Consider the following 16,404-nt stretch of genomic DNA (forward strand, 5'->3'; position numbering starts at 1 on the left):
CTAAACAGTGGCATCCGAGATCCTCCCATTCAAGGACATCTTTGGCTGGAGGCCATTGTTCTGGGAGGGCACCTCTGTTTTGGGCTGTGTCATCTGCTGCAAACGCTGCCCAGAAATGAAGGGAGAGAATGTGTCAGCCAGGGGTTGGGGATGGCAGCAGTGGGACAGCCAGGGCATGGCAGCAGCTGAGGGCTGGGACCCCTCACCCCAAGTCTCAGAGGTGACCCTAGTTACAAGGCAAGGGGATGGTGCCTGCAGCAGGAGTGGCTCCTCCAGCACCATTCAGCAATCCCTTGAAAACCTCTGCAAGTCACCTTTGCTTTGGTGCCACACACAGCACAGCAGCTCCTCCTTCTATCTGAAATACAGGGATCATTCTGAAAACAGGCAAACTGTTACCAGGCTAGACCAGCTGCAAGGAGTAATAGAGAGCTGCATTGTCACAGGCTTCAGAGCAGACCTATTTTCCGACCAAGATTGGTTACAAAGCATTACTGAGTAACTACAGCAGGTTAACAAGGTTACGGTCTGTGCCTTTGATGCAGTTCAGACCATCCACCTGCACAAACCTTTGCACAGCAGCAAATCCTGTCACCCTGAGTTGATCAAATGAATTGCAGAGTCAAGTAAAGTGAAGCAAGAACCCAGGAAAACATGGAGGGGCAGATCATTGCTGGAGGCGTGTGGACTGAGCATCAGGAGTGACGAAGATGAATGAATCACTTTTGTTGGTCAGGGAGGGACTGATGCTGTGTGCTATAGAAAAGAAGCAGTAGAGGATTGAGCCTGACCTGAACAGACATCACTAAGACAGGTAGAACCTCTTTCCAGCAAAGAGAGACAAGCTCCTACTCTCCAATACCACTGAAGTAGCTGTTGCTGGGTGCAGTCCTTGAAATGTTCACTGAGTTGCTTCTACCATTCATGGTCTTTTTTTTTTTTTGCCATCTCACATTCATGCTCAGTAGGATCAAAATTACTTGTAATCTTTCCTGTCTGTCAAAACCACTTTATTCAGGATTGGCATCTAATTTCCCTCCAGCTCCAGCTCTGTTACAAATTAATCCAGGATCTGTGCATATAAGAGGCCAAAAATACTCTCTGTCTCTCTGATACCAACACACACACACATAGATTAGCCTACTTTCTTCCTGCTGCCATCTGCTGCTCACTCCTAGGTCTATTAACAATTGAGAGGAGGTCTGGGTCTCCTGATGTGTGTGGGCAATGTTAGAGGAAGAGCCAGACAGGGAGGGTACATCAGCCACTCATGCTGCTTATGATACTGCTGGTTTTCACAACATGCTGAGGAGGTGGCTGCAAACACACTCATGAGCTGCTCTCCATGCCCTGAGGCAGCACTGGAGTCCCAAGCACTTTGAAAGTACTCCTGTTGCCCTGATTGCTATGTATATAATTAGCACAAGCCCTTTGTTAAGAGGAATTGAGCTACTTCTGGGAGGCTGAAGGCCAGCTTGGGCTCCCCCAGGTGCTGGATTGTGCTTTCTCCATCTCTAGCAAAACAGAATCGAGACTAGGCAAAGGGTTGAATCCATATCTGTATTTTCAGACTTCCCTTCCCCTCTTTTCAAATTTGTCTTACAAGGGAATAAGGAATTCTCTAAATGTCTGAGAAATGACCTTCTATTGAATTGCTACTGACCTTCAACCCAAAATCACCAGAGTGGCTTGACGTAACACCCTGGCTTGAGTCCTGCAGGAATGGCTATGCAGATCTCAATACCAATTATGAGTATTTAAACTCAACTTTAGATGAGAGCAGAACTCAAAGCAGATCTGAGACTACAAACTCACTCAGTTGCCACATCAGAGCACATCCAAATGGAAGGCTGGGAGGAAGACAACTCAAATCCACCTACAACTTGACCTCAGAGGTAGAGAGCCTGAAGCTGACCTAAGCCCAGTAATTCCAGCCAAAAGATTTCTGGGTTAAACATTGCTCAAAATACAGCATCCATGAAGGAAGCTCATGGGATTTAGATGACATCTGGTTGCTATTGCAGCTGGGCTGGGAAAGTCATAAATCAGCACCCCTGGGGTGCCTTCTTACATCTGCAGTTTGCAGTGGACAGCACCGAGCCAGGGACTTTGTGCACAGTGCTCTCAAGACTGAATGTCACCACTGCCAATAAAATCTTAACAGTAAGTACTAGGTATAACATACAGGCTCATGATTGACTGCTACATAAAGCCCTGCTCAAATTACTAAAGAAAATGTTTTACACAAGACTAGTGTTGTGAGTATGGTGAGTCCTACATAAAAGTCTTCCTTGCTTCTTTACCCCTCAGTCACTGAGTGCACTTTGCAAAGCACAGGGCAAACTGCCACTGTGCTTGTCACTGTTTCTAGCAGGTCCTAGCCTGAGACATGTCAAGAATCACACTTGGAGGATGTTGATCTCTGCTGAGAATTGCCAAGTAACAACAGTCCTAGCCAGGGACCATCAGGAACTTGGATTTCTCTGAGATCTCGGAGATTTCTCCTCCATCTCTTTCAGGGCCCCAGTCCCCTGCACCAAGGGGATATTCCAGGGAGGAGGGCTCCCTTTTTGTGATGATGGCAACACAAATTTCAGTGAGGAACAACGAAGTGTAGACTACCTGAAGGCCTACCTACATGCCAGGCACAGCCAGCCACGCTGCCCAGGGGTGCTCCCAGTGTTCAGAAATGCCAGTGCTCAGCTGTGCTAGCACATCCTCTCCAGGGAGCCCATGTCCCCAGGGACCTTTCAGTGCACTGGAACTAATGGGAGCCCTCCCTGAGGGAGAGGCTGCACAGAGCTCCTTCAGCACCAACCCAATGTACTCTGACAGCTCTGTCAGAGCAGAGTCTGCTCAGTTCTTCTCAGGGTTAGTTCACTGAGGGGTTACCCTAAGGAGAGAGTGGTGAGGCTGTTCATACCTGCCGGAGAGTCCCTGTGGAGGTGAAGAAGCAGTACAGCATGTATCCTGGAATCAGTACCATGGAGGACAGGGCCATAAGCCAACCAATGCCTTGGCCCCACGCAGGATAGACATATTTTCCCAATGTCAGAGGGGTCATTTCCACCACACTGAAGAAGAACACACCCTGGGAAAAGAGCACCAGCCATTGCAGATGAACGTGTGCAAAATCAGGGTCCATTCACTGTTTTCTTCATTATCCTCTTAGCAACCCAACAACTCTTTTAACTAGTCTAGATACTTTCAACCCACCAACTAATATTCTGATATAAATTCTCCTTATCCTATGTAAAAAGCTGGAACTGAAATACCCCCTATTTCCTTCTTCACTAGACTAGTCATACCAGCAGTGCCCCCACACCAGCTCCTAGGCAAGTTAACAGCATCCTCACAGCTGGCCTCAGGCATCTTCCTGTCACCATTCCCTGCACTACTTCTGCTGGAAGGGCAGGAGCCAGCAAAGGCCAAATTGCTCTGCAGTCACTTATCTTGCATTTGCTGCTAGCTTTCACTCTGATAAGCCTGTCAGGGGCTGAGGCTGGAGCTGGAGTAGCTGAGAGCCTTCAACAGAACCCATAACAGCTTTTTAAAACAATAAATTTTGTTGCTTATCTTTTGGCATCTGAGAAAGAACACTGAAGAACTGATGGTCTCATTTAGATTAAAACAATCACGTAGAACTTTTCTTATGAATGATTTCTAACAGGCAAAGAGAAAAGGTTCCTGTATCACTTTCCCCATCTCAAGTCTGTCTGGGACCACCTTGCACCTGACTTATACTGGCTTCAGAACATAGCATTTCCCTTACGGTCCATCCAAACTAAGAAGCCCTTCTTGACCCACACCTACAGACAGGATGCCCAAGGTCTTACCAGACAGACAAGAGGTGTGAAGAAGGCCCAGCAGATCTTCCACCAGATGCAAGGCTTGTAGCCAATCATTTCTTCGATGTTTCTGTAAAACCTGTTCACACCTACAAGAAGAAATGAGCATTGGAAAAACTTCCCACCTCAGCACCATAATCAACACATCTTCTTATGACACAGCACAGGACAGCCACAGCAAGGTGACAATGCTGGGCATGAGAAGCATTTTCTGGAAGACATGGGGTACTGGGACAAAAAAGCAAATTCCTGCTAACAGTTTCCATGTTCCTGGTGTCCTCTTGAAGGCCCAAAGTACCCTTGGCATCTGTCACTTTGTGCAGAGGCCTTTGTGATGGCTTGGGGGAGTGAGATGACAGCCTTCTGCTCCTGGTATTCTGGGGTTATCAGTCTAAGCTATTTTCAGTCGCAAAAATTGTCATTGGCTTCACTGTGGGAGATTTTTGAGACACTCACCATGCCCATGGAGGAAACAGAGGAATAAGATGTTTTGTGCTTACCATAACACCAAGAAATTGAGATGGTCTCAAAGAAGACAAGAAAGAGAAGACACATTCCACTGGCTGAGTAGTAATCAAACAGCTTGAAAACATAAATGCCACCCTGAAGAGACAAAACCTGGGTTAAGGAGTTATAGATTATGGTTGACAATATCAGCCAGCAGCTTGGATTGCTACTGTCCATGTCTGTTGGCTTTAATGTTAATTTCCTTGGACAGTAGAGCCAACGTTGCAATGTTTCTACTGGAGTCTGGTTCCCAGCAGCAAAACTGATGTGCTCTTGCAGACAATTAGCCAGTCTGTTCAGGCACAGCCATGGGTGACGAGAAAACCAGAAATTCGTGAGGATCTCTTACATTTCTCTGCTTTAGATGGAGTCACTGAATTTAGTCTGCTCTGCCCTTCCCAGGGGTTTTGCCTTGCCTCCTCATGAACCTGAAGTGCTTCACAAATGGTTTCCAGATCACTCAGCCCTCACCTCCCATCATGTAAACTTTGGCTTCAGCCCCAGAAGTTCAGGGCCCTAACAGACTGGTTTTCCTTATGTTATCTTAACCCCTTGCAGCAAGGATTCCCTTAGCTTGGGCTCTGTTGGCTTGAGCCCTTTTTGAAAGTAGCAAAGCACCAAGCCAGACTGACAACAGGACAACGGTAAAAATTATGGAGGTATCCTAAGTACCTTGATTGAGATGTAGCAGTGGTGAGCAAACCCTTTTATTCAGCATTAGGAGAAATGCTATCACTTGTCCCAAAGCTTTCAGTGCTGCTGTGCTATGTCAAAGTGATGACAAAGGTGTCACAAATGAAGGCACAAGCACAGCCATTTGTACCTGGGTGATGTTGGAGAATCCAATGAGATAAGAGACGAAACAGACTACTGCAATGAAGATCTTCTTCCTGGCTCTTAGGAGATGAGGATATTCATCCATCAGGGCTGTAATGAACCCTTCCACAGTGCAGAACTATGGGAAAAGGTATACACCAAGGACATATATATAAGTAGCCTGACATCACTCCCACCCACATTTAACCTCAATGCTGAGAACCTCATTGATTTAAGAACTCTCTGCAGACTCTCACTGAATATAGACGGAGCTAAAAACACAGAAGTTAAATACTTAAAAATAGCTGAGATAAATCTCTGTCTTTTGCCTCTCGTGAAAAGCCTCCCCGTTCTTCCCACCAACTCTCTGTGGCCTCCCCACCATGCCCTGCTGCCCCACGCTGCCAGGCTCTGTATCACAGCTGTGCGTCTGGCTGCTGCTGGGACATGTACTGGGTCTTGCTTGCTCTCCCCTTCCCACGTGTGCTCTTCCCAGCCTATGACAATAGTTCTTGTGCTATTCAATGACATAAAACACTCAATAAGGAGCTGCATTAGCCACTGCCCAGTCTCACGTGTGTGTGATTAACAATGACATCTCTGATTACCCAGTCCTTTTTCAAGCACACTACATTAAATGCATGTGGCACATTAAAAGCCCATCTTCACGGCACATCATCTTCCTAGGAATGAAAACACCTGGATGGCTTTTGCAGAGCTATACCAGGTACAGTATATGCACCATAACACATAAAAAATTTCCCATGAGTGTTACCTTCAAATCAGTTTTCCTACTAGTTCTGTCTTCTGGCACAAGGACAGTTTGACCATATGTATATGTGAAGTGCCTCCTGCCCTCCTGTTTCTGGATAAATTGTGAGAATCACTTTTATATCTCGCTCCCAGAAACTATAGGTAACATACAGCTCTCAGAGAGCACATCATGCCTCTAGCAAAAATCCTGGGAATTAATGAGTGCAGCAAACTCCTGGCTTCCCTGGTCACCCTGAGCAAACGTGCAAGCCAGTGCAAAGAAAATGAAAGAGGTTTCATCACTTTTGGATGTCAGGGACCTCCCTGTCACTGTGAAGAAAAAAAAGAGTGGAGGTACACAGACTAAAAAGAGCAGCAGAGGTCTAGAAAAGTGTATGGAAGAAAAGTAGTGAGCCTGAACCATGACTGTAGCTGTGCAGGGATGGTGGAAGAGCCTACACACTGCTGACTGCTTGGGCTGGCTTCCATGTGGGCCAGAGCAAGGCAAAGGGTGATGTGTCTGCCCAGGGTTTTATATCCACATAGAAAGCCAGTATTCCCAGAGCGTCCAAGCTCAACCGCTTCAACTTGAATTTTTAACAAGCTAGGCCTTTTATGTTGGACACAAGTGCCATTAAAGTATCTTTTGGTATTCATGCATGGGTTAGGCTGCCTTTATACTCATTGACAGCGAGCTCTTCACCCTATTCCACCTGGCTTGTTGTCTGGAAGAGTCAGGATTGAGTTGGCACCACCGTGTGAAGAGATAGCATGACAAAAAAAGCACTGTCGAAAGCTATTCTTTCCACGTGGATGCATGGCCAGGTACTGCTGGAGCCATGGGCAGGGCCAGCAGAACTGAGACCAGAGTGGGAAACAGATTTGGAGGTGGGGCAGGGGTGGTCAGGGGCAGAGGGGGGTGTCCAGCAGTGAAGGAGTGAAGAAAATGATTCCTTAAATAATGGAATGGAGTAAAACTGACAGCCCTGTGGTGCACAAAGAAGGATCAAGTCAGGGAAAGCACGGAGGGAAAGACAGGGAGATGAGTGATGAGAAGCAGGGCTACAAAGTGAGTTGGAATCTCTTCATCTCCTATCAAAATTAAGCTGCTGTGTAATGGATGAGGTGGTGAAAGAAATGGTGGTACATTGCTTTTTCTAGCCATAAAACAGGCACTGGCCTTCATATCATTTACTGAAATTGCCTCATGCCAGCCTCACACTTCAGAGGGGATACAGCCTGGAGGAGACTCACCTTTCCAGCCCTGGGGACTGTGGCTCCCTGGATGGCCTGGAGTTCACTTTTCCAGGCTTGGATACCAAACCTTAGCTCCTCATATGACATAAGTAGATGTCTGAGTGAAAGCACGCTGCTTTCAGGAATGGGAAGTATCCAGGCATTGGGGTGTCTCCTGTTCTTGCAACTTCAGCCTGCTTTCCAAAAAAATTCTGCTTTTCCCACCAAATGCCTTCAGACACAATTTTTAGCACAAATTCTGTTCATCCTTATGCCTCACCCCATGACATTGTTTCTTTCCTAAGCATTTTATTTCCATTAACTTATCTCTTTTGCTCTTTTTCCCCTTCAGAGGCTTAATCATTCCACAAGCTGTTGGGCGTGATAACCTGGGCTTGGGAGTCAATATAGGTGGCACCTCAGCCTGAAGAAGAGTCTCTCTCCCATCCTCTCTCAGTGTCAAAGTGTTCTATTCCCTCCTCAGCCATGCAGAGCACCCTGACTGGGACCCATGGACCCGTGGGGAGTTTGACCACAGCTGTGCAGCAGAGATCCACAAGAGTGGTCTCGCTGTTGGCAGCTGGAAATCCTCATGAATAACCCCTGAGAGGCAGCCTCACATGGGACAGATGCAGGCTTGCAGTCACAAGGCTTTCTCACTCCCCTGAGGAATAAATGCCTGACCTGGAAACTGGTAGGTTAAAAGAAAGCATTAGCATATTACGAAAGAGGGTCTAGATGCAAGAGAAGTAAAGCCGGGATGGATCAGAGCAGAGTGAGCAGTAAGGCACACGAGGGAGGCGCATGGCCATTGATATAGGTCATTCATCCCAGTCAAGGAGCTGCAGTGAGATGAGCAGCCCTGGCAGAAGGAGGCACGTGTAGCTGTGCAGCATCAGCAGGAGACTCGCTGGACCCACTCCCACACCGTCACTAAAGGGCTGGAGCTTGGTGCTGCACCGCAAACACAGATCTCAACGCGACCTCCCTCCACCAGCCGGGCTCCTGAGGGTCTCTGCTGTGTCTGCAGAGCCGTGCCCTGCCGGGCACAAGGGGCAGCCTCGGCCCTGGGGTTGCAGGGGGCAAGAAATGCCCCGTGGCCCTGCTTTGCCTCACAGACTGGGCTCTGACCCAAAGGAAAAATGCCTGCTCCCCATCGTCCAGTGCCACAAAGGATATGCAATCAGCACATAGCAATGCCATCTTTCCTTGGTTTTCCTTTTCTTGTTTGCTTTTTGTTTTTGTTTTTAACTGAATGTTTCAAAATGCACGTGGAATTGCAGCATTGTTGCTGCCTGTGTAACTTGTTTCATACGCACAAGCTGCCATGATGTTGCTGGTGTGTTTGAATGAATCAGAGCTCCAGCTTGCAGACAGAAAGCTACTTCGTATGCATTTAGCTGTGCTTTTTAAAAGCTTGTTTTCCTTGTGATGCTTCGTTTCCGCCCAAGCTCCTCCTCCAGGCAATGATAGCCCCCCACAGACTGCCTGCCCTCTGAGACTGGCTGTCAGAAGGGACGTGGAGAATTTCAAGGGGTATTTTAGAAGCAAATGCAGCAAATAAATTCCACAGAGTGCTTAGAGGACTTATTGTCATGTTTCGAACTATTAACCAGCTCTGAGTGAATAATCCATGGAGAGAACTTTTTTCTGTAAATGTAGCTTCTTGCAGAACATTTAGTTGTTACTTGAATTTTTTTCAAAATAATATCTGTAGTAATGCAGACATGAGCTTTATAATGTGTTTATGAGAGTGTGCCATCACTGAAAACCAGATTTGGTTGATTAGATCTTCCTGGAAACCAAGTGTGTCATTTCAGGAATAGGTCTGAGTCTGACTGTGAACTAGGCTTGGGTTTGTGAACTCTACCTGTAATCCAAGAGAGCATCCATTTTGTACCAGTGGTTTGTGCTGCAAGGGAAGAGCATGTGGGCACAAGGGAGGATGGGACAGGCCAAGTGCAAGCTTTTGCAGGAGTCTTTTGGTTTTGATGCACTCAAAAGTGAGGCACACTACAGTTGACTGCTTCACTGGGTAACTACTTTTAAGCTGAATGGCCAGAAAAAAGTATCACCACTTGTAAAAACACAGAGATAATGGGATTTCTTTTTGTTTTGTGAGTGCTCTGAAGGTGCAGGGTAGAGACCTTTTGCTACTCCAGCTGCTTCCCCCTCAAGTAAGATTCATCTGATGGCAAAGCAGTCAGGGTACCCAGGCACTGGCCTTTCCCAAGGCATTACTCCTTCCTTCTGCCAGAATCTATTCCTGCTCATCTACAAACCAGACCAGGGAGCTGCAGCTCTGCTCATGATCACTTTTGTCATCAACACCAATGCTAAAACACTGCACCAAACCACTGTACTCACACCACGGGAGAGACCTGATTCAAACCCTGCATTGCTGCTTTTCTCAGCACAACCTGTTGATGCTGCACCAGAGCACTGTGTCTGGCTGGAGACTGGTACCTAGTGCAGAGATGCTCCCTCTGGCTCCTGGGAGTAGGGAAGATGGAGACCTTCTACCCTAATCTATAAAAATAATCCAAAGTAATGACATTTTCTTGCCTCAAAAAATACAGTTTGGTCAAGGTGACAGAGAATTCCAAGTGTCCAAGCTTCTCACAGAACACCAAGACAGCTAGGATGACCACAAATTACCATCATGCAGGCATGACATGAAATAGTTAATACTAATTTCCCTTATTTCATGTACCTATATTCTGGGTGAGGTGAGTCATGTCTTACAAAAAGAAAGCAGTTATTACTTGAAAGAAATCTTTTTCCTTTTTCCCATGCTGCAAAGTATTTTGGCAGAACTAGTTTCCCACTAGCTGTCTTTAGAGCCAGTGAGGTCAGCTGCCAGGGTCACCCAGCAAGGTGGGGACTTGCTGTGTGCATTCAGCAGCACCAGCACTCGGCTACAGGGTCACAAATTGGTGTGAACAGAGATAGGCTTGCCAAACATCCTCTCCTCCTACAAGGAAGTGATGATTGTCTTATAGGGCTGGCTGATTCTGCTGGGCTGCTGGCAGGTGGTAATTGCTTTATTTTTAATGGGCAGCAGGACAAGGACTTGCATTGGGAAGTGATCAGATTCCATCACACTTGCAGTATATGCCTATGGCAGGGAAGAGTACAGAGGTGATGTCCATGCAAAAGGTTTTGTTTCATGCAGCTGCATTTTACCACTAAGCAAAAAACCACCTTGCTCAGCACTGTCCTGAGGTGCAGGAGGGGACAGCACCATCATATCTGTCTCACCTGACTATCCAGACCCAACATCATCAGCATGGAGAAGAAGAGGATTGACCAGAGCGGGGACAGGGGCAGCTGTGTGACAACCTGTGGGTAGGCGAGGAAAGCCAGTCCAGGGCCTGTGGTAATGAAAAGAGAGATGGGCCCATGTTTATGAAGCATTGGAGGAAAACTCTGAGCTAACAGCCATGGCTGAACAGAGAGAGAACAATCACAGCCAAGAACTGTGCATGTTTGATATAGGAGCTAGGAGCCTTTGTCCATGACACACCAACCCAGTGGGGTGCACAGGGGTAGGGTGGGGACGGAGGACTGACTGGGAAAAAAAATCATCAAACTACTGCAACCAAATGGAGCTGGAGCATTTTGCTACAAAAATCAGAACTGGTTATGACTTTCCTGGTTGGTATTTTCCCTATCACAAAATGCTGTTTCTAGAGATAAAAGCTTTCTCTGGGAAGACAGCAATTTCAAAATACGTCTTTGTGCAAAAAGACACAGTCCCGTCCTGGTTAAAAAATTACTCTGAGATCAATTTCAAAATTTTACATCAAAAAGGGACATCAAATTTTTATCATGTCTACTGAAAACACAGGTAGTATCTATTCTCTATAAGAAAGTTTCCGACAGCAAATGGCCTCAATATTTCACCACAGCCTACATAGTTCACTTCACTAAAGGACAACCCTAAAAGCAGACAGAGATGCTCCTTGCAGTCAGAGTGGGACCAACATCAGTCAAAGGTGCCTGAGACCCATCGTGGTGGGAGGGTGCTCAAAGAGGGTTGCACACCTGGGTCCCAGTCAGGAAAGGCCTGGGAGCATTCCATGCTCACTGAAAAATTACTCCCATAGGTTGTTTTTGCATTTGAACCAAGGTTCCTGCTTACCTGAGGAGGCCAGCTCTGAGACTGACTTCTTTGTGATGTGTGACATGAAGCCAATGATAGAGAAAATAACAAATCCAGCAAATATGCTTGTAGTGGAGTTTATACAACAGACAATAATAGAGTCTCTGGAAGAGAGAAAGAAAGAAAAGAAACCACCTGCAGGTACCTACCAGGAGGAGGGTGGGGTAAACAAAGGTCCAAGCCCTGCTGAGAGCAGGTCCTGTGCCCTGGAGAGGTAGCACAGGTGAGATATTAAGAGTACTGCAGGCAGGAGAGCCCCTCTACAGAAATCACAGTGTCCCCTAGGCGGCATGTTGCCAGTAAGGGGATGGCAGAGGTCAGATGGCCCAGACTCACCCATGACAACTTCCTGCCACAGAGGGAAAAAAAACAACTGACCTGTAGACGTTGTTGTGGAAAGTGTTGTAGCTCCCCAGTGCGATCAGGGAACCCAGCCCCAGGCCATAAGAGAAGAATATCTGTGTGGCTGCGTCCATCCAGACCTGTGGAGAAGGAGCCAGGAGAGCACTGCAGCAGGAGGGACTGCATGCTGCAGGTGCATCTCCTGCAACAGCTCAGTGCAGAGCTAGTAAGGGGGCTGGATGCAGATGGTATGGCTGTGGGCTTGGATGTACAGCACACTGGGGTGGTCAGGACCTGGAGGAACTCTATCACTAGGGCCTGTAGAGCTGGCTGCTGAGGCAAGCTCTAAGGAAATGTTTGCCCAGCAGCTAGAAATGTCACAGAAGCCACCTTGAAACCTGTAGCTATGTTTATGTCAACTAGGCAGAACATGACTGAAGAACACACTTTTTTCCATGCCTTTCTATACAGCTGCCTCCAGGGCAAAGTAAGGCTCAGAGATGGTGTTGCAGGCAGAGAGGACACTAACAGAGACAGCATACCACTGTTTCACCTGCAGGGTGGTGATGCTGTGCCTTTGTTTCACACAGACATGGCCAGAGCAGACTGCCTCCTGGATCTACTGTGTGTACCACAGCTATGTGGGGTCAGAAGGGCCCCTGTGCTTTCCCCTAGGGGAACAGGGCTGCCAGAGGCCTTTAACACAGGGCACCAAATCAGGGATGTGGCATAGAGTCATAGGACGGTTTGGGTTGGAAGGGACCTTAAAGGTCGTGTAGTCCAACCCTCCTGCCATGGGCAGGAACACCCTTCACTAGACCAGATTGTTAAGAGCTCCATCCAATCTGACCTTGAACACCTGCAGTGTTGGGGCATCCACAACTTTTCTGGGCAACCTCTTCTAGTGCCTCACCATCCTCACAGTAAAGAATTTCTTACCAAACTTAATCTACTTTCTTTCAGTTTAAACCCATCACTCTTTGTCCTGCCACTACATACCCTTGTCAAAAGTCCCTCTCCAGAGCTTTTCTGTAGGCTCCTTTATGTTCTGGAAGGCTTTCCTGCTTGAAGTGTCAAGAGGGAGCCTGCTAGGGAACTATTCCTGGAGGAGGAAGAGGAGAAGGAGGAGGAGCAGCAGTGCATCATAAGTGCAGCCTGGCCCACCAACAGACATATATACCTGGGCCTCTGAAACACATGGATCAAGGCTGCTTCCTGGGATGGATGAAGGTTCATGCATCCTGTTTTCTAAACAGTGTCCCTCAGTCCCCTGTGCAGGTCAGAAGGGACTCATGCATCGTCTGAATTTGTGTATGTGAGCTTGCTCTCTCACAGCGGCCCCTCAGAGGGATGCTCCTCCCTCAGAGACCCATGTCCCACTCTCAACCCATCCCTTCCTCTTTCACTAATGTGTCTTTAATTTTCCAGCATGGAGGTGCTTGTGCAAACAACTGCAGAGGACAGTTTGTAAAACTAGTCCCAGTGTCTTAAGGTCTTAAGGATTAGAAAGCTCAGAAAATGGGGCAGACTGTTCATTTCTTAATTACATAGTATTTAAACAACTACTCTGGTCTTGAGAGCCCCGTTTCCAGCACTAGAGCCAATGCAGTTGGCAGTACAGTTACAGAGATTTCCTGCAAGAGCCACAGGAGCATCATTGCTAAAAAAGGCAGAGTCTGCATCTCCCAAAAACTTTGCCTTTGCTTGCCTCCATGTTCCTCCTGGGTTCCCTCTCTGCTTCCACTGACCAAGGCAATGTTACTGACCACCACTCATCACATAAGCCCCTCTAAAACTTGTTGCTGTGTGTGCTGTGCTTGTGCTGCTTCTGAGGACCCCATGCTAGCACCACCACATCATCCTTGCTCTGGGACCACCAGAACAAGACTAAATCACCAGCCCTAGCACAGTGAAATGAGGCATTCCCAGCCCAGAGGGGCATTCTCTTTGTCAGGATAACTTCTGACTTCCCCTGCCTGATGGATAACACTGCTTGGGTACAACAGAGCTGCTGCACAGATTTCCACCCATGAAGGACCTGCCCCTTAGCTTTGTCTTAGCCTGTGAGAGTCATGACTCTTTGAATGGGGAACTATTTCAGGATTTTTTTAAATAATTAAAGTACTTAAAATATTGTTGGAAGACAGAGACAACCAGGACATAAGAGATTTCCTCACTAGGCTACAAACCTCAGAGTCAGAGAGCTTTCTGAAGTCAGGCGTGAGGTAGAAGAGGATCCCCTCCTTGGCTCCTGGCAGTGTGACTCCACGGAATAAGAGGATGAAAAGCATGAAGTAGGGGTAGGTGGCTGAGAAATACACTACCTGAAAAAGACCCATGGGAGAGAAGCCAGTGCCCAGGAGCTTTCCTGCCCAAGCACGGCCACTTTTATCAGCATTTCCTCGCATTTGCTGTCTCCCATTCCCCTGCTAGTAACATTTCTGTCTGTTTGACGTTTCTCCCTGCCAATGATACACAAGGACACACTAATCACAAAAGTAAGCTTGCTAAAGTGTGGATGAAATGCCCAAAGACAAGAGAATTGCACAGGGATAAATTTAGTCCACAGAAGTAATCCCTTTAAGTCATCACATCCTTATTTTGCAGAGCTAAAGCTGATGTTTCTCTAGACCAATGCATCAAGCAACACAAGTTGTCTTGATTTCCACCACTTTCTTCTCAGCACTGTTTCTGGGACTTAGAAGTGCATGACATCTTTCATCACAGAGTCTATACCAGTAATCACCAGGGGTTTGCTGTGGCTGCATAGCTAAAAACTGTTTGGGAGCCACTGGGGAAATTAACAGCTTAGGTGACCCACCCCTGAAGCACTTATTTCTGATCTCTCCTCTAGATTATACTTTCATAATATTGTCCCTCTGCACCATGCTGTGCTCTAAATAACACATCCCAGTATCTCAGCATTGCTTTTTCACTAAACTAAGCAATTACCTCTCTGCTGTGCTAGCCTGAAATGCTACACAATGAATAACAATGTACTTCTCATCTGAAGGTCTCCCACCAATACTGAAAGGGCAGTAGGGAAATTTTCAGAGGAGATGGTGAGTGTTTTTTCCACCAAATGCATTTTAAGAGATCATGATTTTCAGAAGGGGGAGACCAGAAGAGGCTTTGCTCTCTCAAAGGGCTGTCCCAAGGTGGGAAATATAAGTAACCTCTGAAAATGTCTTCACAAGTCTCTTCCCAAAAGGACTGAGTACTCAGACCCTTGACTTTACAGGGAAGAGCTATTCTCTACACTTAGGATGAAAATTACCACAAACATGGAAGCAATTTCTACAACCGTGAACAGTCAATGTCAGGAATTCAATAGCATCTACTGTGATTCTGCTTCAAAACACCATAACCTTAGTTATTGGCACTTAAACACAATTGAGTCTGGAGGACATTTTGACAGCCGAGACTGGAGTGCAGCAATGAGAGGCAGCACCAAAACACTCAGCCCTCACACCGTACCTTGCCCGTCCACTCCACACCCTTCCAGATGGAGAAGTAGACCAGCAGCCAGGCCAGGGCCAGAGTGCCAGCCAGGGGCCAGCGGACTGTGCCAGGCTCCCCCAGGCCCCCAGACATCTGGTGCATGTTCCTCCTAGGGGTGGGAGACATTGCATTAGGGGGAAGTCCAACCCTTTGGTGCAGAGGGATTGGAGATCCCAGAGGCAGCTGGAGGGTGAAGGGTCAAGTGCAGACAAGCATGAGAATCCACAAAACCCTAAAGCAGTTTATCATGATGGGGTAAAGTGGGAAGAAGAGAGGTGGAGAGGCTGTTATCCTCTCTGTCCATCTGACCTGTGGCTGCACAGTGCACCCCATGCCCACCACAGCCAATGGCTGGCTGTAAGGCCCTCCTGCCAAAGTTATCCAAGGAACAGTGCCAGTGGGCACTGTCCACAGTCCTGGTGAGCAGGTACGACTGCGGTGAGGGGGGAGAAACCTGGTGTAGGCAGGTTGTGGACATACTCCCAGAACTCGGTGACGGCACTGGTGAGGTTGGTGGTGTCATTCAGGGAGTAGTTGGAGAAGCAGCGGTCGGTGTTCCAGGCATTCCCACAGTTCTGCCATGGCAGGTCCTGCACCAGCACAAGGACAGTATGGTTATATTAATGCTGTATCTCCCAAGGGCAGCATTGAGAAGTGAAATTTGGCTTATTTTAAACTGAAACTCCATTATTTTTTTTTGCAAAGAGAATGGCCAGCACCATTGGATGGGCATGCCCTTTTAGCCAAAAGCATGAAACAACCTTCTAAAATATGATAATTTGTGACAAGGATTTTTCAGGAAACAATATCACAGCATGATTAGGGCAGTGCTGTAGCTCTAATAAAATGTTAGCAATTCCCCAGATAGAAAGCCATTTCCAATTAACTGTTGTTAATTAATAGCTACAAATTAAAATGCCTACCAAGGGATATTGTGTTTATAACCATTAGGACTTTTGGCTAGCTTCACTCAACAAGTGGCTGGAATTCACTGCACAAAGAATAAACAGTTGCTTATTTCTCATTTATTCTAAGCTCCAATGCTTAAAAAGCAACATGGCCCTGAGAATGGGTACTAACGGGTTGTCTACACGAATAGACTACTGTAACGCAAGCACAGGAGTAAATTTAAAGCATAATAGCTATTTCATGCTGTCTCCTGCCCTGGTTATAAGCAGCACAAAGGGATTCCTGGGAGACGTTTACGCTGTAGGTAGCAGTGTGACGGCAGCACAG

At 47.1% G+C, this 16,404-nt stretch overlaps 1 protein-coding gene across 1 annotated transcript in view; it reads right to left on the bottom strand.

Annotated features, from left to right (window-relative positions):
* The window catches only part of LOC139670069 (sodium- and chloride-dependent GABA transporter 1-like), a 24,766-nt gene continuing 8,362 nt past the window's right edge, over positions 1–16,404 (bottom strand). Inside the window, exons 4-14 of the mRNA XM_071551221.1 lie at positions 15,649–15,758; positions 15,145–15,277; positions 13,857–13,991; positions 11,704–11,807; positions 11,305–11,429; positions 10,422–10,534; positions 5,179–5,310; positions 4,349–4,451; positions 3,837–3,937; positions 2,924–3,091; positions 1–105 (exon numbers count right to left, since the gene is read on the bottom strand). Coding sequence (XP_071407322.1) covers positions 1–105; positions 2,924–3,091; positions 3,837–3,937; positions 4,349–4,451; positions 5,179–5,310; positions 10,422–10,534; positions 11,305–11,429; positions 11,704–11,807; positions 13,857–13,991; positions 15,145–15,277; positions 15,649–15,758 — 1,329 coding nt within the window. The remainder of the gene's footprint in view (positions 106–2,923; positions 3,092–3,836; positions 3,938–4,348; positions 4,452–5,178; positions 5,311–10,421; positions 10,535–11,304; positions 11,430–11,703; positions 11,808–13,856; positions 13,992–15,144; positions 15,278–15,648; positions 15,759–16,404) is intronic.

This window comes from Pithys albifrons, chromosome 3 (assembly GCF_047495875.1).
Source record: "Pithys albifrons albifrons isolate INPA30051 chromosome 3, PitAlb_v1, whole genome shotgun sequence".
Taxonomy (NCBI): domain Eukaryota; kingdom Metazoa; phylum Chordata; class Aves; order Passeriformes; family Thamnophilidae; genus Pithys; species Pithys albifrons.